The sequence below is a fragment of the Hyla sarda genome, chromosome 2 (assembly GCF_029499605.1).
Source record: "Hyla sarda isolate aHylSar1 chromosome 2, aHylSar1.hap1, whole genome shotgun sequence".
NCBI lineage: Eukaryota > Metazoa > Chordata > Amphibia > Anura > Hylidae > Hyla > Hyla sarda.
The window spans coordinates 174,367,975-174,392,162 of NC_079190.1; the positions used below are offsets into that span (position 1 = coordinate 174,367,975).

General features: G+C 41.9%; 1 protein-coding gene across 2 annotated transcripts in view; it reads right to left on the minus strand.

Moving 5' to 3' along the window:
* The window catches only part of LOC130355531 (ankyrin repeat domain-containing protein 10-like), a 54,134-nt gene that overhangs the window by 7,804 nt on the left and 22,142 nt on the right, over window positions 1-24,188 (minus strand). For both annotated transcript variants that reach the window (XM_056555778.1, XM_056555777.1), the window contains exon 4: window positions 1,631-1,869. In XM_056555778.1, coding sequence (XP_056411753.1) covers window positions 1,631-1,869 — 239 coding nt within the window. The remainder of the gene's footprint in view (window positions 1-1,630; window positions 1,870-24,188) is intronic.

The following is a 24,188-nucleotide window of genomic DNA, read 5'->3' on the forward strand; positions in this document are numbered from 1 at the left end:
GAACAGCCCGACTGAGCTAGCCGGCAACTTTCACTTTTAGCCGCGCGGCTCGGCTCTGAGCGCGCGGCTAAAGGGTTAAGAGCGCGTGGCGCCACGATCGGCGCTGCGCGCTATTAGAGGCGGGTCCCGGCTTCACTATGACGCCGAGCCCGCCGTGATATGACGCGGGGTTACTGTGTAACCCCGCGTTATATCAGAAGAGCAGGACCAAGGACGTACCGGTACGTCCTTGGTCCTTAAGGGGTTAGAAAAAAAAATCAAACTTTTTAACCAAATTAGTACGTCTATAATCCCTTTATTTTGATGACCTATAACGTATTTTTCCGTATAAGCGGCGGTATGAGGGCTCATTTTTTTGCGCCATGATCTGTACTTTTTTTGATACCACATTTGCATATAAAAAAGTAGCAATTTTGGACTTTTTTTTACGTTCACGCCGTTCACTGTACGGAATCATTAACATTTTATTTTAATAGTTCGGACATTTACGCACGCGGCGATACCAAATAGGTCTATTAAATTTATTTTTTACGCTTTTTGGGGGGTAAAATAGGAAAAAAACGGACGTTTTACTTTTTTATTGGGGGAGGGGATTTTTCACTTTTAAACTTTTACATTATTTTTTTTTACACTTGAATAGTCCCCATAGGGGACTATTCATAGCAATACCATGATTGCTAATACTGATCTGTTCTATGTATAGGACATAGAACAGATCAGTGTTATCAGTCATCTTCTGCTCTGGTCTGCTCGATCTCAGACCAGAGCAGAAGACGCCGGGAGCGGGACAGAGGCAGGTGAGGGGACCTCTGTGCGGCATTCTGAATGAACGGAACCCCGCAGCAGCGCTGCGGGCGATCCGATCATTCATTGAAATCGCGTACTGCCACAGATGCCAGGATCTGTATTGATCCCAGCATCTGAGGGGTTAATGGCGGACGTCCGCGAGATCGCGGGCGTCGGCCATTGCCGGCGGGTCCCTGGCTGCGATCAGGAGCCGGGATCAGCTGCACATGACACGGGCATCGCTCAGATGCCCGCGGTTATGCACAGGACGTAAATGTACGTCCTGGTGTGTTAAGTACCACCGCAACAGGACGTTCTTAAGGGGTTAAAGGGGTATTCCAGAAAATGTTATTTATTTTATTTTTTAGATCAACTGGCTCCAGAAAGTTAAACAGATTTGTAAATGACTTCTATTACAAAATCTTAATCTTTCCAATAGTCATCAGCTGCTGAAGTTGAGTTGTTCTTTTCTGTCTGACAACAGTGCTCTCTGCTTACACCTGTCTGTCTGTCTGTCTCAGGAACTGTCATGAGCATAAGAGATTTCCTATAGGGATTCGCTCCTACTCTGGACAGCTCCCGACAGGTGTCATCAGAGAGCATTTAGACAGAAAAGACTTCAGCAGCTGATATGTACTGGAAGGATTAAGATTTTTTAATAGAAGTAATGCTTTTAAGTCAAACTTTTGGGCCATTAAAGTCAAAAGGGGTCCATGCCTATCTAGGCATGTCATTTTCCCATCCCATGTATGCCAGTGATTTACAATGTCAACACAGCGTTACATTTAAAAGGCAACCTGCCAGACAACATGCAGCTTTAATGGCAGCACAAGTAATTTCTCACCTTCGGTTCTAAGCTTCTTGATAGCATAAGCTTCTAAGTCATTGAAGGATCGCTTACGATTTATTGTGCCTCCATTAAAAGAATTAGAGGAGTTTCCTTGGAGGACTCCGTTTAAGGAGTTGCAGTAATAAAAACCGTTCAGTTGACTGTTCTGGAGGTTAAGGAGAAACTGAGCACACTCTTGAAAGCCTTGGGAGTGCGCAAGGTCAGCCGCTGTCAAGCCATTGGCATTCCTAAAGCTGCATAACAAAGAATTGAATTAGATACAACATTTTGCATAGCGTGAGCCCTCAGTGGCTAACTATCTGAAGGCTAAACAATCTTACAACCATACTGCAAAACTTAAAAAAGTTTATTTAATTTCATCTAATGAGGCCTTTCATTTTCCAGAAGATTTCAACTATTTCTAAATAAAAGTAGAATCTTTTAAAAACAAACATTACTAATTCTTCATGAAAATAAAATGTTAAATGCTTTGTTAAAATTTCAAAACTCAAAACAAAAACAAAACCTGAAAATGTCAGTGCCTAGAATGACTAACACTAACACAAAAGTATGCTTACCGTAAAATCTCTCTCTCAAAGGATCCATTGGGGGACACAGACCATGGGTGTATGCTGCTGTCTCTAGGAGGCTTGACACTATGGCAACAAGAAAAGTCGGCTCCTCCCAGCAGGGTATACCCACCCACAGGCACCTGAGGTAATCAGTTTTAGTCCCAGAGCAATAGGAGAAGACAGACAGGTCAAGAGAAAACCACCAAATGTCCGAGCAATCAGAAGAAAAGGCAACTGAACACACCTTCGGACAGATAACTGAAATAGGAACACCAGAAAAAAAAGGGTGGGAGCTGTGTCCCCCAATGGATCCTTCAAGAGAGATTTTACGGTAAGCATAATAAATCTCCTTTTCTCCATCAGCTCCATTGGGGGACACAGACCATGGGACATACCAAAGCCGTCCCTTGGGTGGGTAAGGAATCAGACAGGTGGACGATGGAACCACCGCCGTCTGCAACATCTTACAGCCCAGAGTAGCATCAACTGATGCGAAGGTATGAATCTGGTAGCACCTTGAGAAAGAGTGCAAAGACGACCACACGGACGCCTTACAGAACTACAAGGCCGAAGCCACGTAGCGGAGGGCACAGGATGCCCCGAAAAACAGGTGGAATGAGCCAAAACCCCGAAGGGTGGGATCTTCCCCTTGCAGCGGTAAGCTCCCAAATGGTTGTCTTGTCCAACGACCACAACAGGTTGTGGAACAAACGCTTCCAGGGATGAGAAGGGGTCAGACAAAAGGACGATGTTCTCATTGAGATGAAAAAGCCAAAACCATATCAGGTACCAAGGACGGACCTGGACGGAAAACAAAAACAAATTGTCCTGGTATACAACCAGGAAGGGAGAACGGCAGGAGAGAGCTGCCAACTCTGACACCCTCCTAACAGAGGGAAGAGCAATAAGGAACGCCACCTTCCGGGGAAGGAGGCGAAGAGAAATGTCCCTGAGAGGTTCAAAAGGGGGGCCTTGCAGGGCATCCAAGACCAAGTGCAAGTCCCAAGGGAAAAAAGGGGACTGATAAGGAGGGGCAGCTTGTGCCACTCCCTGAACTAGGTTCAGACTTGTTAATTGAACGCAAGAGAACGTTGAAAAAGAATGGAAACGGCCGAACCTTTGACCCCTAAGGGAGCTGAAAGCGAACCACGACCAGAGAAAAAGGCTGAGCTTCACACCAACAGAAATAAGACCGCCAGGTATGGTGGTAAATCTATGCAGAGGAAGGCTTGTGAGCCCTCAGCATGGTGCGTACCATTTGGGAAGAGAAACCGCAGGTCCTCAGAACCGCTGTCTCAACCGCCACGCTGTCAAAAGGAGAGACGGCAAATAGGGGGTGGCACAGGAGACCAGATATAGGAGGTCTGGACGATAGGGAAGGTGCAGAGGTAAGTAGTTCAGGAGCCTGACCACAACGACGTACCATGCCCGCCGGGGCCAGTCTGGGCCACGAGAATGGCGGGAATGCCCTCTGCTGTGAGTTTCCTCAGGACCCCGAAAAGAGAGGAAGGGGAGGAAACAGATAAGGTAGGGCAAAGCCCAACCAAAAGAGAGGAACGCTTGGTTGTGGCGGGACGTGCAGAGGTCCCCGCCCAGAGCGCCCCAGAGGTAGAAGATCACTGCAAACACCTCCAGATGTAGGGACCACTCGCCTTAGACGGCTGAGGACAGGCTGAGAAAGACCACATCCCAGAGACGCCCGGAATGAAGAGCGCCGAGATGGCCAGAAACCTGAGTTCTGCCCAGAAGGGATTTTCCCAAGAAGCAAGCAAAGAAAGGAATGCCCTAGGCCCCAACATGTTGAAGGGGTAAAGGGCTTCTCGAGGGACCAAGGCCCCAGACCGGCCGGTCCTTGAAAACACCTCCCCAGCCCGACAGACTGGCAGGGAGGAGCAGGAAGGAGCGCCCCGAAAAAGCATGGGGGAAACAAAGCCACCATAGAAGGGATCGACAAGACTGTCGAGAGAGAACGATCTTGCGGTCGAGAGACAATGGAGACCTGTCCCACCAGAAGAAAATCACCAGTTGAAGAGGTCGGTGATGAAACTGGGCAAATGGCACGGCCTCCACGGCTAACAGACCCAGGACATCCATGCAAAAGCGAATGGAAACTGGAGCAGGGTGCCGAAGTCAGACTCTTGATAAGAGAGTCAGCCGATTGGTCGGCGGAGTCGAAGCGGGAAGAGGCCGCATCAAACTGGAGCCCAAGGAGAGCGGTTGGACTTGTCCCGATTGACCATCCAACCGAAGTGAGACAAGGTCTGGAGGTTGAGACTAAGACTCTCCAGAATCTCTGCCCTGGCTGGAGCTCTGATCAGGAGGTCGTCCAAGTAAGGAATTACGGAAACAACTATTGTCCGTAAAAGGGCTATCACAGGCGCCAGGACATTGGTAAAGGTCTGCGGAGAAGTGGTCAGACCGAAATGGAGAGCCACAATAGAAAATGACAGTCCAGAACTGCAAAGCGGAGGTACCGGTGATGACCGGAACAATGAGATGTGGAGGCAGGCATCCTTGATGTCCACCGAGGAACAAAAATTCCCCATGAACCAGGGATGCCAACACCGAATGGAGAGACTCCATTCGGGATGGGAAAGCAGAAAATGCTGGCTGAGATACTCGAGAGCCAAGATTGGGTGAACAGAAACGCCTTTCTTGGAGACCACAAGAGGTTGGAATAAACCTCGAAAACATTCCCCTGAAGGAACCAGAACAATTACCTGGATAAAAAAGGAGCTGGATCCTGAATGTGCATGGTCCAGGCATCCCAGAAGAGTAAGAGGCGACCAACCACCCGAGAAAGGTTGGCAGGTGGGGGGTGACCCTTCAGACCAAGGAAGGCCTACGGGTGTCTGATGGGGCCGCAAAACTGCCGGAACGGATAGCCGACCTCCGGGAGGGACAGGTCCGGAAGGAGGGAGCCCTCTTCCCGTGAAGGCGCCCGGCTGGACCCTTTGTTGGTACCCTTTGGTGGCACCAAAGGTCCGCAGAACCCGAAGGAGGACTTACGACAGAAAGCGGTTCTGTGAGCCTTATCCAGGAGGTAATGAACTATTTTCCGCCCGTCGCCTCACTTCCTGAAGGCGACGTCCACATTCCAGGCTTTAAGCCACATGGAGGGACGGCGGCTACCAGGTAGCTTGTGGCAAAGGCAGCTCAGTGGCTGCGCATGGAAGCAGAACACATTAAATCTACAGCTGTGGAGCATCGGAGAGCTAGATGAAATAAATCCTCCAGAGGGATCTTGAAGACTACCCTGGCGGAGATGGGAGACCATACTGAAAGGGCCCTTGACACCCAGGCCGAAGCAAAAGCAGGAAGATCCTGCTGTCTCAAAGGCAAAGTTTGCCTAAGTCTCCACCTTCATGTCAGCTGGATCCTTGAAGGCAGCCGCATCAGCCAACGGCCAGGTAGTCGCCTTAGAGAGGCGGGAGACCGGCAGATCCACAGTTGGAGAGGAGGTCCACTGAGTAATGAGGTCCTTGGCGAAGGCATACCGTGCTTGAACCTTCTTAGTTTCCCTAAACTTCTTGTCAGGGTGCCTCCAGGCGGACACCAGCAGGGCGTAAAATTCAGCGAGAGCTGAAGGTCTTGGGTGCCGGTCGGGCACGAAAGGAGGAGACTTCTGGAGCCACGTCCGAAGTTCCTGGGTCCTCTAGATGGAAGGTGTCTCTTATGGTCGAGACCAATGAGTGCACCATGTCCGACATATCCGTGCGGTCCTCTGAATCAGAGGCCGAATCGGAAACTTCATCCACAAGATCTCCAGGTGAATGGGAACGTGTGAGGTGGCCCTGGAAGAGAGGGAGACGGACCTGGTACGGGGGTCTGGAGAGCCAGAGCGGCGACCATGGGTGCGTCCTCTAGGGGAGCAACGCTTGCTACAAGGCGGAGTGACGGGGCGATGCCTGTGAGGGGAGCGCCCGTGCCTGCCAGAAAACTCTGAGGATGAGTCAGATGAAAAACACCCCTATGACACTGCGAGAGCGTCAGTATAGGGGGAGAGTGGGACCCTCTGGAGGACCAGGAGGGCCACTCCAATGCAGTCACCACATAACGGGAGACCTGAGCCAAGTCGGATATAGACTGGGGGAGGGAGAAAACCCAGGCTGGAGGGGCGGCCGAACCCACCGGGTCTGGAAGACAACCGGGGTAGAATAGCAGGGGGGGTCTTGGGGAGCAGTGGAGCAGGCAGAGCAAGTGGGTTCAGCAGAACTGGGCATTTTGGATTTACAGTATTTACAGACAAAATGGGAAACTAACGTTCCAGTTGTCTGTTTAGAGGGAGTTACAGTTCTGGGCACGGAAATAGTGAAAAAAGAACTCTCACACCCAAGTCTGTGTCCCCAGGGCAGCTGCTGTGAGAACTCCGCTCTAGTGTAGATAGAGAAGGGAGAAATGCCAGCCAATAGCAAGAGAGGGGCGTGCCAGAAGCAGGGGCATTGCTGATTGGCCCCTGCCACCATAATCGCGCGCACACAGCGCTGATTGGTGGTCACAGGGAACTGAGCGGCCGGGACGCCACCGGCAGCAGCCTGCTGCTGAAAGTGAAAGTAAGCTGACGCTCCGTGCGCCCGCATAGAAGAACGCCGCGGCTGTCAGACACTTAAAGTAAAACACCCACATCTGTTTGAATGCATTGTGAAGTAAGCTGTGCCCCATCCAAAATGCCACTGCTCACCCCAGTAATAAAGAGACCCCCCTGTCCAGGCCAGCCCCATTAGACCCTGAGAAAGGTGGGCCAAAACTGAGGGTCTCCAGAGGTTGCAAATCTGCACCTAAGGGAGAAAGGGAAAAATACTCACCTCAGTCAGAAGAACTTACCTAATGAAGTCTTCAGTGAAGTCTTCAGTCAGCTTTAGTTACCTGCATCACGCCGGGCTACCATGTGCGAGCGAGGCGAGCAGGGAGATAGGGGGACCTGTACCCATGAGGTACAACCCCAGGCGCTGACCGTTGGCGAGAGGGGGTTAACAGCACATATATGCTATGTCTGTGCCCCCTCAATCACAATGGGGAAACAATGAGCCGCAGTTCCTGAGTCCCCACCTGAAAACAGGAAAGAAAAAGGAATAAAAAAACACATCCCTAATCTAGGAAAATAAAACATAAGACCTGGTCTGGAGAACGCCAGACCATGTCCACCTCCTAAAGACACTAAACTAAAACTGATTACCTCAGGTGCCTGTGGGAGGGTATACCCTGCTGGGAGGAGCCGACTTTTCTTGTTGCCAGTCTCAAGCCTCCTAGAGACAGCAGCATACACCCATGGTCTGTGTCCCCCAATGGAGCCGATAGAGAAATATGTATTATTCCTACACTACAAAAGAGTATGACACAGAAAAACTATACTAAATGCTACCAAATAAAAATTGTCTGAGGCATTTCCAATGTCGGTTTATTGAATATCAAATGCTGGGGTATTTGTCAAGGATGTTACACAACCTGTAACTCCTACTGGTTGAAAGCTTTATGGCATAGACATGAAAGCAAGCAGATTAGGTACAAGATCACAAATTTCTAGAAATCACATTTGTAATCTTAATATATTTGCAAAGCAAGTGCTTAATGCAAGATCGATATTCTGGCATATTTAGATGTAGGAAGGCTTTAAATCTGTGATAAAATGCAGTAACCCCACAAGAACTGATTAGCCAGAATAAAACACAGAAAGCAAGTTATTGTCGGTCATTAATTAACCAATTAAGAGGGGTACTCCGGCCCTAATACATTTTATCCCCTATCCCGCCGCTGGAGATCCCCCGCAATCTGTCATTCAGCACCCACCTTTGCAAGCTCTCTGCAGCGCTGGAGGCTCCGAGGGTGCAGAGTGACGTCACGACTCTGCTCCCGTGTGAAGTCACGGCCCACCCCGAATGCAAGTCTACAGGAGGGGTGTGATGGCCATGACGTCACACGGGGCGGAGTCGTGACATTGCGCTGCACACAGCCTCTAGCGCTGCAGAGAGCTCGCAAAGGTGGGTGGACTTTTGAATTTTTTGCGCGTACGCCATTGACAGTGTGAATTAACTATATAATTTTATAGTTCGGACATTCATGCACGCTGAGATACCACACGTTTATTTTTATGTACAGTTTTTTTTTTTAATGGGAAAAGGGGGAAGATTCAGACTTAAGGAAAGAGTTAAATCATCTTTATTACCTTTTTTTTTGCAATGTTATAACCTCCATAGGGGACTACAACATGCAGTACATTGATTCAATACACTGATCAATGCCATAGCATTGCATTGATCAGTGTTATCGGCGGTCAATTGCTCAAGCCTGGATTTCAGGCTTGGAGAAATAAATCGCTGATTGGACGCCCAGGAGGCAGGTAAGGCACCCTCCTGATGCCTCCTAGCTGATCGGGACATAGCGTTTTCACCGCAATGGTCCCGATCAGCCCGACTGAACTGCTTTCACTTTCAGATGCGGCAATCAACTGATCGCCTTGTCTAAAGAGTTAATGCCAGACATCTGCCTGAACTGCGATGTCCGGCATTAGCAGCCAGGACCGTGCGGGTATGATGCAAGCTCAGCTCCTGAGCTTGCTTCATAACCCTGCCATGCCGCAGCGCTGTTTATAAACTGCGTTTTGCGGCAAGGGGTTAAGACCGTTTCCACATTCTGCACCGCTAGCAAACCCTGCACTAGTAAAGTGGGCTTGTCAAAAAAATCATGATTTTACAAAATGGCACATAGGACCTGTCACCATTTCAACATTTAATTCTAGGAAACATTAAATCTATGGTATTGTAATGAAATTGTGCCCAAAATACCTGGGTAATCTAAGGGTTGATGTATATTACAAGAAGTTGATCTGTTATGAGTGTTTTTCAAGAATGATCTTAAATTCTGAAATATAGAGGGAATTGCATTCAATGGGGCTGTGAACTTTCACAATGAATAAACCAATGACATTTCTACATTTAATACTGCTATTTGGCAAACCATAAGACCATTTAGAAGGTCATGTTTGGCACTCAAAATAGAGCATCTAAGTAATGACACTGTAGTCAATCACATGCCACTTTTTGATTTTTAAGCAAAGCATTATCCATAATCATAAAATGTAATTATAACATCAAAGTGATCGGCAAATATAAAAGGAAAATGACATATTTATATTCTTTGAAACTAAAGCTAGATGAAGAAATTTAATTAAATGAAAATAAAAATGCCAAGCAGCTTCTGAAAAGCCATAAATTAGAAGCATTTACCATGAACGGCCATAAGTGTCATTTCTACTGTAAATGGGGAACTGAAGTTGTAAGTAGAGATGAGCGAACGTACAGTAAATTCGATTCGTCACAAACTTCTCGGCTCGGCAGTTGATTACTTTTCCTGCATAAATTAGTTCAGCTTTCAGGTGCTCCCGTGGGCTGGAAAAGGTGGATACAGTCCTAGGAGACTCTTTCCTAGGACTGTATCCACCTTTTCCAGCCCACCGGAGCACCTGAAAGCTGAACTAATTTATGCAGGATAAGTTATCAACTGCCGAGCCAAGAAGTTCGTGACGAATCGAATTTACTGTAAGTTCGCTCATCTCTAGTCGTAAGCTTACCCAAGGTTTAGGCTGTGGATAAATCCTTGGTTACTGACTACATTGAAATATACAGCCTCTATTTCTCACTTTCTTGTGTTAGTCTCAGGCACGGTCAGACAACTACACAGATTAGGAAAAAACAATTCCACACCGAGTTATAGATCACTTAATCTGTACAGGAAAGTAGGGGGAAGGGAAGCATGATTGAACCCTTCAAATACGTTAAAGGATTAAATAAGGTTCAGTTCATGAAGCAAGTGTTTTTAATATGAAACTAAAACAATGGGCACAATCTGAGGTGAGATGATTTAGGGGAGGGGGATGGAATCAGAACCATTTATTATACTGTAAGTGGATTCTTCAGGCAAACTTCCAACAGATATGGCTGGTAAGTGAATGTAAACATGCCTATGATAGACATATCTATCCGAAAGATGAAAGGAATTAATATCCGGAAATAACAGAAAAGGGATGGCAAAAAAAGATCAAATATTTACACTTTATTCTTTTAGTAGAATTTTATGTATTGCCTATCCATTATAAAGTCAAGCATTATGCAAGGCTAAAGCTGTAAAATGTAATACTACATGAAATGGTAAAAGCGAAAGAAATACAAGCAGTTGTGTAAAGGGAATAGCAAAATGAGAGCAAAATAAAAACAGCTAAAATATATATAATATGAATTAGACACTGTATGTAAGCCAAGGTACTCAGAGATCCTCAAGTATTTTTTTTACTTTGCTTATCTCCTATTGCATTTCTGACACCTTTATGATTTTTATAAATGTGAGGAGTCTGGAGAATTTGTTAGAGGGGAGTTCAAAAAAATTCATGTAACACAAACAAAAAGTATGGGGATGTAACTTATTTAAGCACGTTGGGTGACTGCAAAGCAAATATTACATATCCATAAACAACATTTAGCAGTCACCTTTAAGAAAATATTTGCTATAAAATGGTTACTTTACAAGTAAATGTGAAAGTTCCATACATTATTCAGCATGCACATAATTATTGAAAGCTCTTTTCAGTTTAAAGGGACAGTTGCAAATTATCACATTGCTGCCCCATTATGAAACTAAAAGTGGTCTGTAGAAATCTGACAACTACTGCTGCTGTATAAGAGCTAACAAAGTTTCTAAAAGTGGTTGTGTGTATCTCTTTCAAATTCTGACAATATAGATAGAATAAGGAGCTTATCAAAATAGATTATCTGAGCAGTTAAATGTCTAATATGGGGACAGTTGAAGTTACTGTAAAAAAAATAATAATTATATAATTATATATATATATAGCAAGTAGAGCAGCACACAAGATAGTCCAGAAGTAAAGGTTGCACGCTGTGGTTGGACCTGAGCCCCAAAGTCCCTCTAGATACAGCGGTGTCAAACACAGGCAGTACTCCAGATTAAGGTGCAAAATAGAAGTGGCTTTATTCACATCAAATAGTGCAAGGCGACGTTTCGACCACCTCTCGTGGTCTGCATCAGGCCTGATGCAGACCATGAGAGGTGGTTGAAACGTCGCCTTGCACTATTTGGTGTGAATAAAGCCACTTCTATTTTGCACCTTAATCTGGAGTACTGCCTGTGTTTGACATTGATAGATTATATTATATATACATATATTATAATCTCTATCTATCCCTCATTGGAGATAATGAAAATTTAAGCGAGAAGGTATTTACTATAAGATATGGGTGAAGTTGAAACACAAGTCACTAAATACATGTGAAAGGCAAAATGGTTGGCTTGTAACTATATTGAAAGTGTAGGCATAGAGAATACAGCAATGTGAATTATTATTATTATATTATGAGGTTCTATTGTAGTAGACAAAGTAGCTCACAAAAGTCCACTTGAGTTTGGCTGGGGCGGTACACCTGTAAAACCGTAACTCAGGTGTCCTAAGGCGAGCTGGGAGGACAGAAGCCTCCCGTGGAGCAGAATGGAGATTGCAGTGAAGCCATTCGTAGATCTGTGGTTACATCACTTGTAACTAGTACTAGAGAAACAAGAATGTATGTATTCATACATGTAGGTTTTTGTTGATTCTCAGTGAGGTATTTTCTTATAAAAATATAACACTCAGCAGTTTTTGTTCATATCTTCATGCTTTTTAAGGACTGGTTATTTAAAAAAAACAAAAAACCTTTGAGACACCATTAAAATGTCTAACATTGTAATTAAAATTTAAAGGTGTTAAATTCTACCCACTAAGAGGAAGAAGGACATTGACCACCAGTGTGGAAGTACATTTATATAATAGATATTTTGGTGGTAAATGTTTGTGTCAGCAATAAAGTATAATATTCTGATGCCTTTTACAGTTAGACTACTGACCAGTGAAGTGGAAGGACATCACAACTTTGTGCCTCTTACAAGACACACGGTGACTGGAGATTAAGGTGCATTAAAGTGGTCATAGAAGGTGAAGTATTGATGACATGTTGCTCAATGTTAAGTTATCAAAACCATGAAAATCAACTTGACCACTAAATAGCCTATGGAAAGCATTTTTTAGATCAATCTTGAAAGGGGAGATGGGAAAAACACGAGGAGGAATTTGTCATTTTATTTACACAGCTTTTATGTGTACATTATCTAGAGCACACTTGGCAAAAAACCGGTTAAAGTAAAATGTGTTTTTGCAGTAGTCCCTTAGTTATCATAGGAGACAGTTATAGAGTTGCAAAACCGCAACTGCAAGCATTTTTGCGCTAACTCCCTCCAGCCCTGACCAAACTTTGAAATTAAAATTTATGCTATTTATGAAGAATATGCATCTTTTTTCATAGCTATAAGTGTGTGTGTGTGTGTGTGTGTGGGGGGGGGGGGGGTTTGGGGGGAGTACATATTCAAATAAGGAATGAATTGGAGAAATGTTAATGTTGTATATATGCAGATATTTCTTATAGTATGGGAACAAAGTTCTTTACCCCCAAAGTCTTTGCCAATTCAGAATCAGCAATAAAAATGCATAAAAGATGGTGGACAAGGTTTTTATTTTTTTTTAAGTCATAGAAAGAAGGCAATATTCACAATTCAGAACACAGAATAAGTAGTTAATTTAAACTAGTCTCTTAACATAGTAATAGTATGAATGAGCCTAGAAAATGTGGGTGCATCTGCAAAATACATTTCTAAGAGGACATGGCCAGTGATCCACATTTAACTTAATTCTAGATTGATTTACAAAAAGTATCAAAATAAATAAGATAAAAACACAAGATGTACATGCTATAAACAAAGGGAATTTGCAGATTTTCAGCAGATATTAAGATGACAAACCAGTAGGATTACAGCATTGTGTAGACATTGACTATTAAACGTTTTCATACTGACCTTCTAGCCTGGATCAAGAATCCAGAAACAGTTAAAGACATCAGTACATTCTTATATATAAGATCATATCAAGTTAAGACATGGATACATTATTTATGTAATTTAAAGGATAAATTAGCACCATTATGTAAATGCCACCAGACAATTGAAATCACCTGATATCATACTCCCTTTACAACAGTAAAATAACTAACCTCCATGTGGCTATTGTTAGTTAATAGGTAAGGCTTACATTGTATATTAGGGTAATATATGCATGCAAGTCTAAAATTTCTATAACTGAATTCCTAAATTAGCATTAAAACCAATCACCGCAACAAATACCTCAACAGTATGCCTTGTGTGCAGAAAGGAAGCGATACTGAACACTCATTGCCACAACTGTAAGGTTTTCGGAGAAGCACCTGTGGCAGTTTCAGCAGTTTCTATTTGGGATGCTCCCCTTTCTAGGATTACTTGAAAAAATCAAGTCAATTCGAATTACGTAGCTGTAAAACATTGACATGTGTAGTTTTTACAGTTTTTTTTTTCTTTTAAAAAAACGTCTAATTTAAAATAGGGAAATGGCAAATTACAGAAAAATAAACAGAAAACTGATCCTGTAAGTGATCACATATCTGTATCCAACATTTAAATGACATTGACATCAAACCCCCCCCCCCCCCCAAAAAAAAAAAATAAAGAGCGCTAGAGCCCAAAGAATAATCATGGCTTGTAAACCATGGACCACCTTAGAAATAGATCACTACAATTTGATATTAGGGCTTTTATCAAAGGATAAAAAGTTTATTAACTATGTTGATAAATTCATTTGAAAGGGCATTTAATGTTTTAAAATGACAATTTAGGAGTAACTGCTGCTTAAATAAGAAAGGATTAATTAATTGTAAAAAGACCGATACGTTGGTGCAGTTTACCCAAATTTTTTTTATTTTCATCAAAATGCTGCAAGAAATGTCAATTGATTTCCAAAAGGCAATTTGTTTTGTTTAAACAACTCTGGTACAATCTTAGATAACATGCTAATTAGATAAAAGAAGGAGAGAAGAAACTAATAGCAAAAAGGACAAATGGGCTCTTTATTGAGTTCACAAGAGAAGGTGCAACTCCTCAGAGGAAGAGAGTCTTAGGAAGTGACCATAATGGAAGGGGCGGGGGGGTTAACTCACTTTGGATGAAAAGAAAAAAAAAAAAATTTCTAGTGATGAAACTTTCTAAACATTGGAACAGTGTAGAAAAGCTTAAAGTGTACCCGTCCTCAACAAAAACCTTTTAGATATAATGTAGATAATACCATTATATGTATATTTGTAATATACATTGGTTAAAAAAATGTGTATAATTTTTGTCCCTGCAGCTTTTGTTTGTGTGTCTCTATGAAGAGTCTAAATATAAGAAGTGAGGGTGGACAAGCAGGGCTCTGTGCAATAAGGAAAAGCAGGACAGTGTGCACGGAGGCTCTATAACATTCTCCCGGCTCACACAGCAGGATGATTGACAAGCCAGGAGCCTGCACAGAGCCCTGATGGTTCTGTCCTCACTTCCAGTTATTGGACTCCTCATAGAGACACACATGCAATAGCTACAGAGACCGCTTTTTTTCACCCAAAAACACACATTTTTAATCAATGTATATTACAAATATACATATAATGGTATTATCAACATTATATAAAAAGTTTTTGTTGGCGACAGGTACACTTTAAAGAAACAGGCCAGTAAGACTCAGAAAAACCACAACAGCCCATAAATAGATAGAAATGTGGCATCTCCACACCTTCTGTGCCCTCTTAATTGCCCCTCATTCCTCTCTTCCACCTGCTGCACGTTCTATTTCTGCCCCCTCAACAATAGTGTGTTCTTTCTGTACGGTATGAATTTTTCCCTATACCGGTCAGGCCCCTCCCCCATCGAATGAATGATCAGCTGCAGTGTGTTTGGGAACTACCCGCAGGCACTGTCCTGCTTTTCCTCCACCCCCCGAATTAACTATCAGCCGCAGCGCTGTCCCCACGACGGGGGACTAATCATGTTACCCGCAGTCACTGATCTCCTTTTCCTCCTGTGAGTCGCAGCGTTGGAAATTAATGAGTTGTGAGCCGCGGGCGCAGGACGGAGACTGTCACCTCCCCCTGCAAGCGTTGAAAGCCAGTGGGGCGCGGGCGCTGCAGAAGCCCTGCATCACCCACTGCCTTTCAGTGCTTGCAGGAGGAGGTGACCGCATCCGTTCTCCATCCTGCACTTCACAACTCATTCATTTCCAGCGCCGCGGCTCACTGGAGGAAAAGGAGATCAGCGCCTGTGGGTAACATGATTAGTCCTCCGATGTGGGGACAGCACTGCAGCTGATCGTTCATTGGGGGTGGGGGGGGGAAGGAGGACAGCCCCCACGGGTCATATATGATTAGTTTGCCAGCGCACTGCATTCGAAAGGGGGGGGGGGGGGGGGGGGTTGAAGAGTATGCTGGTAAGGGGGAAATGAGTGGGGAAAAAAAAAAAAATACCATCAAATACCGTGGAACCGCCATAAGTTTGAAAAATACCATGATACACATTTTGGTCACACCACCCAGCACTAGATTAGAAGAAATAACTTTCACCTTTTTGGCGCAAAATAACCAGCAGGGGAAAATATTATTAAAGGCTATAGACATGCACCACTCATCTTCAGGGGAAACGCAAGATCAGACAGATAAAAGTCCAAGTTACTTTATAGTCAAAGGAAAAAAATAAATAAATAAAAAAATAAAACTAAAAAAAAAAAAAAAAATCCAGGGTTAAAATGATCGTTTAGATGAAGGCTGGATAGAAGTGGGCTAGTTTTTAAACCACTACTAAATGTATACGGCCACCTTCAGACTCCACTTTAAAATAAAAATTCACAATATAAAAAAAAAGTTACTTTGCACAATTTAACAAATGTTACTTTGCACAATAAGATAAAAAGGGTATTCATGTGACTTCCCGGAGTATTTGCATGCGCGCGCACACACACACTTCTATAGTTTGACAGAAGTGTCTCATTACCCTTCTAAAGTTATTAGAATACGTTTCAAATATATTTTTTTTAAAAAATGGATGGTCCATAACAAGTATACATATTTAGGAAGTGTTCCAAAAGAACACATTTCATTCTGTACAATAAAAAAATAAATAAATAAAATTAAAATAAAATAATGAACGATTTCGGAGGATTTCAAGTTTTGTCTGATCAATTGCGATATATTCTGAGGGTAAAACAGTAAAAAAAAATGGTTATTTACACATAAAAGTGATGAATTAAGGCTTTACTAAACAGTCTCCACAAGTAAGAAGCAAGGCAAAAAAAATGCAAAATATACATTATGGAGAGCTTTTGTAATTGCTCAAAAGCAATATTTTTGTGTGTTTTGAGTGGTGGTTTATGGCTTTTGCACCATTTTTTCTTCACTTCATTTTTGCACTGTGTGTAGAAAAAATATTCCACTCCATGGGGGACATGTATCAAAGATTTTACCCCTGTTTTGTGTGTACTTTTTTGAGTAAGCCTTTTTTTTTGCGCACGTTTTGGTAGAGCATGTCCTCCAGATGTGGCCGAATCAGGGTACCTTGGAGTGACATCTATAGTACGCATGGATTTATTAACTGCATACTTTTCCTTTACACCAAAAATTTTGCCGCAAGAGCAGTTTTTTTTTGCGCAAATAGAAGCCATCTTGGACTTAACGTAGCAAGATGCTCTAAATCATCGATTCTATTTTCCAAAGAGTGGATTGAGGAGATTACTATATTTACCCGCAATTTATTAAGCTCATTGCGCTTGATTGATAAATTTAGCGCTTCTGCGCATAATTTAGAATTCGGGAGAAGGGGTAAACTGCTTCTACCATACACAAATAATGATACATGTCCCCCCCATACGTAGCTAGGATGAGAGAAATTCAATGTTGCATCTCTTTCCCATCATTAAGCATCCTTTAAGAAAAAAAAAAAAAATCACAATTTATTATTTTTCGTGCACATTAAATTTTACACAAAAATCCCACCAGAAAAACTGTGAAAATTTTAAGAAAAATGTAACAAATTTTCACACAAATGATAAAATTCCCCCAACTTTTTCTTCAACTCTATGCAGAACCAAAAGTAGCTCAGAACAGAAGGGGGACTTGAGAAGGGAATAGAAGTGTTCAGTATTTAATCTAGTGTCTCAGAGCCAATAGATCTGGGGGAAAATAAAAAATATAAAAATTGAACAAAGGAAGAAAGAAAGAAATGACAAGTTGAGTGAAGCTGCTTTTTAAGCACATTTGTGCACCAAAAGACTATTGATCAAACACTTTCTAACCTTTCTTGAAGAAAACTTGTCCTTATAAAGGTTTGACTTTGAAAACGAAGCAGTAGTAAAAAACAAAAATCACGTAAATTATTGATCAGTCAGGATGTAAGTAGCAAAAAGCTGGGGCATGGAATTACTCATACATATCAATCAAGATCGTACAGTTTTGTTTAAAACTAAAAAAAACATTCCAATGAAAGGGTAAACTTTTGGATTTTAAGGCAAAACAAAACGCTTCGTATTATGCTTTTAAACTTCTTTACTAAACTCAGCAGCATATAAGTAATGGAAGTATCATAGAAATTTTTTATATAAATAAAGTGTAAATAAACATCAGGATACTAGGATGCAACCTAGAATGATGATCATGGCCTCGACCAATCAGGCGACAGTACAGCAGATATCAATAACTGTCATATAGATAACTTCCTTCTTCTTTGCTGCTCAGCAAACAGTGAAGTTATGTAATATTTTTTCTCTCTCATATTGTATTACTATATCAATTTATATATATTCATTTAATGATTTCATAATTTTTCATATTTTATTTCATTCATTTATTCAAATTCTCTTAATCTATATATTATCTAGTTTTATTGTATTTCATTGTGAGTATGTGTATATATATATATATATATATATATATATATATATATATATATGTGTGTATGTATAGATGGATATATATATATCTATATATTTTATCCCTTTTTCTCATCCTTAAATTCAGTTTTCCATAAAAATTGCCTGTATTTTCTGGTTGTTTTTCATTTTTCCTTTTTTCTCCATTATAGCTTTTATGCTATTTTCCACTTATCGATATTCCCCTTTTATTACTTTCACTTCCTTATCCTATTCACATTAATTCTTTATTGTTTGTTTTTCCTACCTTCATCTTGCGCATCTTTTCTTATTTAACTGCGTCATCACTGCCATATTCAGCGCGAGCTCCGTCTTCCTCCCCCCCTGCTTCAACTGTTCTTTTGATCTCGTGTCTCGAGCGCTCCGCTCGTTATCGCGAGATCTTCTGACAGCGAGGTCGTCTCCTGTCAAGCGCTCCCGGGCTTTTGACATTCTCCTCACAGCTGTCAAAGCCCGGAGGTCGCGCTCGCCTGTGTTCTGTCATAGCGTATCCTAATTCATTGCTAAAATTTGGCCTCCTGCCAAAAACAGTGTAAATCTGTATTTCTTCTCCTCCACTGCTGCCCGGTCGCTATTTTAGTCTATTTCCCTACATATTTTTTCACTATGTGAATTTCAAGCACTAATATATTGATTTTAATTTATTTCCTATTTATTTATTAACTTATCTATTAATTAATTATTCTAGTTATTTAATTAATTGATTAATTCATGCTTTATTTATTTAATTCCCTTTTCATAGTAGTAGTATTTTAATTTACCTCATATTAAATTCATTATTCATTTATTACACTATTATCCTATATTTTATTTAACAGTATATTTAATTGATTATATATCTAATTATTTTACTTACCTCATAATTAATATTTTATTATTCATATATATATTTTATTACTGATTATCCTTAATTATATCATATACAGTATATATATATATCTCTTTTTCTCCCTATTACTGATCTCCATAATTATATTCAGTATGTCTCAGGACAACATCCAAACTACCACAGAAAAAGTCAATCCAGACGCTTTGCAGTCTTTAGTGGACGCTTCAGTGTCCAAATCATTACAAAATGCAGTTTCCACTCTGCAAGAATCTTTTGAAAAATCATTAGTTAATATTATGGCTCGCTCTGGCAATATGACTCCTGGGGTTCTACCTCCTATTACCCCTTCCGACCATTACTGGTCTCCTGCCGAATCGGTATCTCATATGGCAAAAGGTTTTAAAGGTCCTGGCAAAGTTAAATCAAAAAAGCGCCATACCTCAATTGAAGAACCTTATCCCTCTAAAGGTGTACAACACACTTCAGGGACTCGCCATGAAACTAATACCGCTCATGCTCCAGGTTCCAAACCAGAACCATCTAATAGTGGTTCAAAGAAACCACTTTCCTCACCCTCCACCAGAGAGGAAGTCCAGCCTGTCAAGGCTTCTACATTTAGAGCGAAGCCAGACTCCTACCGAATTCAGTCTTCTGAGGAATCGGACGATTCCGACATTCAAGATGTTCAGGAGATTTTATATTGTTCGGAGGACAGTGACTCGGATCACGATGACCCTGCTTTGCAGGAAGACACTACAGTGACACATCCTGGGGATTCATACTTTGATCCCGCTTTAATTTGCCACCCACGCTCAGGCGAATGGCTTCCAAATTCTAGAATTGCCGAATTCTTAGCACTAAGAGCTAATAAACCTTTAGATCGTCCATCTCGTAGCAAATTGAAGGCAGAATGCCCTCGCCCTTCTTTGCCTAATAATTCCTCGGCTACTCCGGAGTTGGACCCACTCCTGGCGAAATTCTTGTTTAAAACAGGAAAAAACCCAAAGAAGGGAGTAGACCGTAGCTTTAAGTCCTGTCAGGACAAATTAATGGACCTTCTGGGTCCACTTTCTAAAATTATGGACATGGCTGATGAGGCATCCGCCTCCAATTCTACTGTTGATACCGAAACCCTTAAAGGGTGGATTCAACGAGCAATATGTCTATTCGGCAACGCTAATGCCGCTCTCTCCACTGAGAGGAAAAGGTCTATTCTCATGAAGATTGACCCACAATTGACCAATCTGGCTACTGCCGAACCGGCCAACCCCACCAATGGCATGCTTTTTGGTGAGGATTTCATCAGAGAACTAAATAAATATGTGGGTCTTTTTTCCTCGCTTAATAAAGCGCAAGTTTCTATGAAGAAAGTGTTCTCAAGCAGAATTTTTGGGAGGGCCGGTAAAGGTCGGGGCCGATTTTCCGGCCGGTCATCCCAGCATAGAGCTTATAGAGGCCCCTATTCCAACCCATCAGTACAATTCGCAGCTCCACCCTCTGCTCCCTCCCCATTTTTCCCTTACAGGTCCAGACCATGGCGCTCCAGAGGCCAAAGAGGTTATCCTCGCTCCAGACCTCCCACAGGTAAGTCCACCCCTGTATTCTTCCCTACATATCCCATTAGGGGGAAGACTCCTTCATTTTTTCCACAATTGGACTATGATTACGTCCGACTCTTGGATACTAAATACAGTCATGGGGTACCAAATAGAATTTGTCATCCCTCCTGTCCAAACCCATTTACCTCATCCAATCCAATTTTCCCTATTGGACAAAAAACTCATAGACCAAGAAGTCCAAGAACTGGCTTCCAAACAAGCAATTATTCCTGTAATCCCACATTCCATGGGTTTCATAAGCAATCTTTTTCTGGTAAAAAAGAAAGACGGAGGTCACAGACCTGTGATCAATTTAAGACTTTTAAACAACCTGGTTGTTTATCGTCACTTCAAGATGGAGGGCATCCATCTTCTAAGAGACATTCTTCTGAAAAACGATTGGTTAGTGAAGATAGATTTGAAGGACGCTTATTTAACAATACCAATCCATCCGTCTTCTCAACATTTTCTTCAATTTCTCTGGAACGATCAGACATGGCAATTTACTTGTCTCCCATTCGGCCTCTCATCGGCTCCGTGGTGCTTCACAAAACTACTCAAACCAGTAGTTGCCTCTCTCAGAAGCCGCGGAGTTCGTCTTATTATCTATCTAGACGACATTCTCCTTATGGCCCAATCAAAAGAGTTACTTTTGCTCCACATGAACTGGACATTACACCTCTTAACTCATCTAGGGTTTCTCATAAATCACAAGAAATCCATCTTAGTTCCAACTCAAAATCTAGAATTTTTGGGTTTCATGATAGACACTCAACTGACCACTTTGAGTCTCCCTTCAAGGAGATTGAAAGTTATTCGGAAAGAAATCCGACAGATTCTTCACAAAGACATTTTATCTTTGAGGACAATAGCTCGAATTGTGGGTCTCCTTTCAGCATCCATTCAAGCCATATTTCCTGCTCCTCTTCACTACAGAGCTCTCCAACGCCTGAAAATTCGCCACTTAAGACAAGGCCTTGGTTATTCAGACGAAGTTCCTCTCTCCTCAGAAGCCAAAGAGGAACTTCTTTGGTGGCTCACTCACATAGAGTCTTGGAATGGAAAAGCAATTTTCCATCCGAATCCAGACATTGTCATCGAATCGGATGCGAGTCTTTCCGGATGGGGCGCTCGTTGCGGTTCCCTTTCTACAGGAGGCAAATGGTCTCCTTCAGAGTCCCTCCTTCACATCAATTGTCTGGAACTTCTAGCAGGATTCTTTGCCTTAAAAAGTTTTGCAAAGAATTCCTCCCATTGCTGTATTCTTCTACGTATGGACAACATTTCCGCTGTCCAATACATCAATCATTTGGGAGGCACAACTTCAAAAGTTCTTGCAGATTTTGTCAAAGAATTTTGGCATTTTTGTTTAGACAAGAATATTACCTTGAAAGCGGAATACCTTCCCGGAATTTCCAATTCAGTAGCGGATTGGTATTCTCGTTATTTGACCGATTCCAGCGATTGGAAACTTCATCTTCCAATCTTCCAATCGATCAATTCTCTTTGGGGTCCATTACACATAGACCTCTTTGCATCCCGTCTCAACACTCAATTACCTCTATTTTACAGTTGGCGCCCAGACCCAGAAGCTTTGGGTGTGGACGCCTTCCTGCAATTCTGGCCCCAGAAGACTCTTTACGCCTTTCCTCCCTTCAATCTCATTCCTCGGGTTCTATTTCAAACCTCAATACAGAAATCCACTCTGGTTCTCATCACTCCGCTATGGCCAACCCAGTCTTGGTTTCCCCAAATTCTTCATCTTCTGATAGATTTTCCCCATCTTCTACCTTCTTTTCAGAATCTTCTTCTGGATCCTCAAGGGAACTTCCATCCTCTGATTCTGTCGGGACAATTGACTCTAGTCGCTTGGTTGATTTCGGGTCACCAAGTTCTAACCTCCAACTTTCAAAATCGGCTCAGGACATCCTATCTGACGCATGGGCCCCAGGTACCAGATCTGCTTACAGATCAGCCTGGAAACTTTGGTCTGATTGGTGCGATAGAAGACATTTGGATCCCTTACAAGCTTCTATATACCACATCTTAAATTTTTTATCTGCCTCTTTTGATGCTGGTAAAGCATACAGAACCATTAATCTTTATCGCTCTGCCATTTCCTCTAAACACGTACCTATCGATTCCATTCCTATTGGTAGACATCCTCTTGTTTGTCAACTACTTAAAGGTATTCGTTTCCGTAGACCACCTTTACCAAAATATACTTCCACATGGGACGTGAATCTAGTTCTCAATATGTTTATATCCTGGGATGATAATGACTCCCTCTCTTTAAAATTTCTTTCCTTCAAACTCACTACCCTTCTATGTCTTATCTCCGTGAAACGGGTCTCTGATGTCAAATCCCTTGATATATCTCATAGACAATTTACTCCTCAAGGTGTTATTTTTTCTATTTATCGTCGTACCAAAACTAATCTTCAATCTGTTTTCTACCCCTCTTTTCCGCATCACGTAAAACTTTGTGTTGTTCGTTGCCTTAGATCTTACGAACAAAAAACTGAATCTCTTAGGAATACTTCCCATTCCCAATTATTAATATCCTTTTGCAAACCTCATGCACCTGTATCCTCTCCTACCCTGGCCAGATGGGTTAAACAAACTTTACACCTTGCTGGTGTCGATACTTCCAAATTTACTGCCCACTCTACTAGAAGTGCTGTTTCCACTAGACTTTTCCAATCTGGTGCTTCTTTATCGGACTTACTGAAAGCTGCCAATTGGTCTTCTGATTCAACCTTTAAAACCTTCTATTTTAGACCTGAATCACATGTTTCCATGTTATTGTTATAATTTATTTTATTTTCTTTCTCTATTGTACTAATTAGAGTTTATAATCTTTATTAATAGCTTTGAACTAGCATAATACGAAGCGTTTTGTTTTGCCTTAAAATTGAGAATTTTCCTATCCTGGGTGACGGAAAATTTGGATTTTAATAAAAACAAAACGCGAGTATTATCCCTCCCAGAACCCATCCCTGTAATTATGTTTTTCTTTCTTTCAGTTCAACAATGATCCCTTCATCTTCTCCTGTTATGACGATTTTCATCGAAGGAGTTCCTTATTGCATTCCGATTCACATTGGTTTTTTCTTGTTCTACGACTACCTGTTACCAATTGTTCCTGTCTACTTCGCAAAGAAGAAGGAAGTTATCTATATGACAGTTATTGATATCTGCTGTACTGTCGCCTGATTGGTCGAGGCCATGATCATCATTCTAGGTTGCATCCTAGTATCCTGATGTTTATTTACACTTTATTTATATAAAAAATTTCTATGATACTTCCATTACTTATATGCTGCTGAGTTTAGTAAAGAAGTTTAAAAGCATAATACTCGCGTTTTGTTTTTATTAAAATCCAAATTTTCCGTCACCCAGGATAGGAAAATTCTCAATTTCAATTCCAAATGGTTTCTACACTAGTTTTGTAGCCTTTAAACATGCTCAGACACTAGAGCTAAAAGTTATCTGGTTCTATATAACATGGGAGTGTGCACTACGTGTGATAACAGCATATAGCTCTGTTTAAGTCACTGTACTGAACATACACTGCATAATCTTTGGTTTATTCAGGCTTGGCTAGATGTGCTCTAGAAGTTAAATATGCCAACATGAATGTCTGTAAAAATGTTCAGGACTCTTCTAACTGAACAATCACTATAAAAGATCTGGGTAAATGGCCTTCAGCCCCATAAAAGGA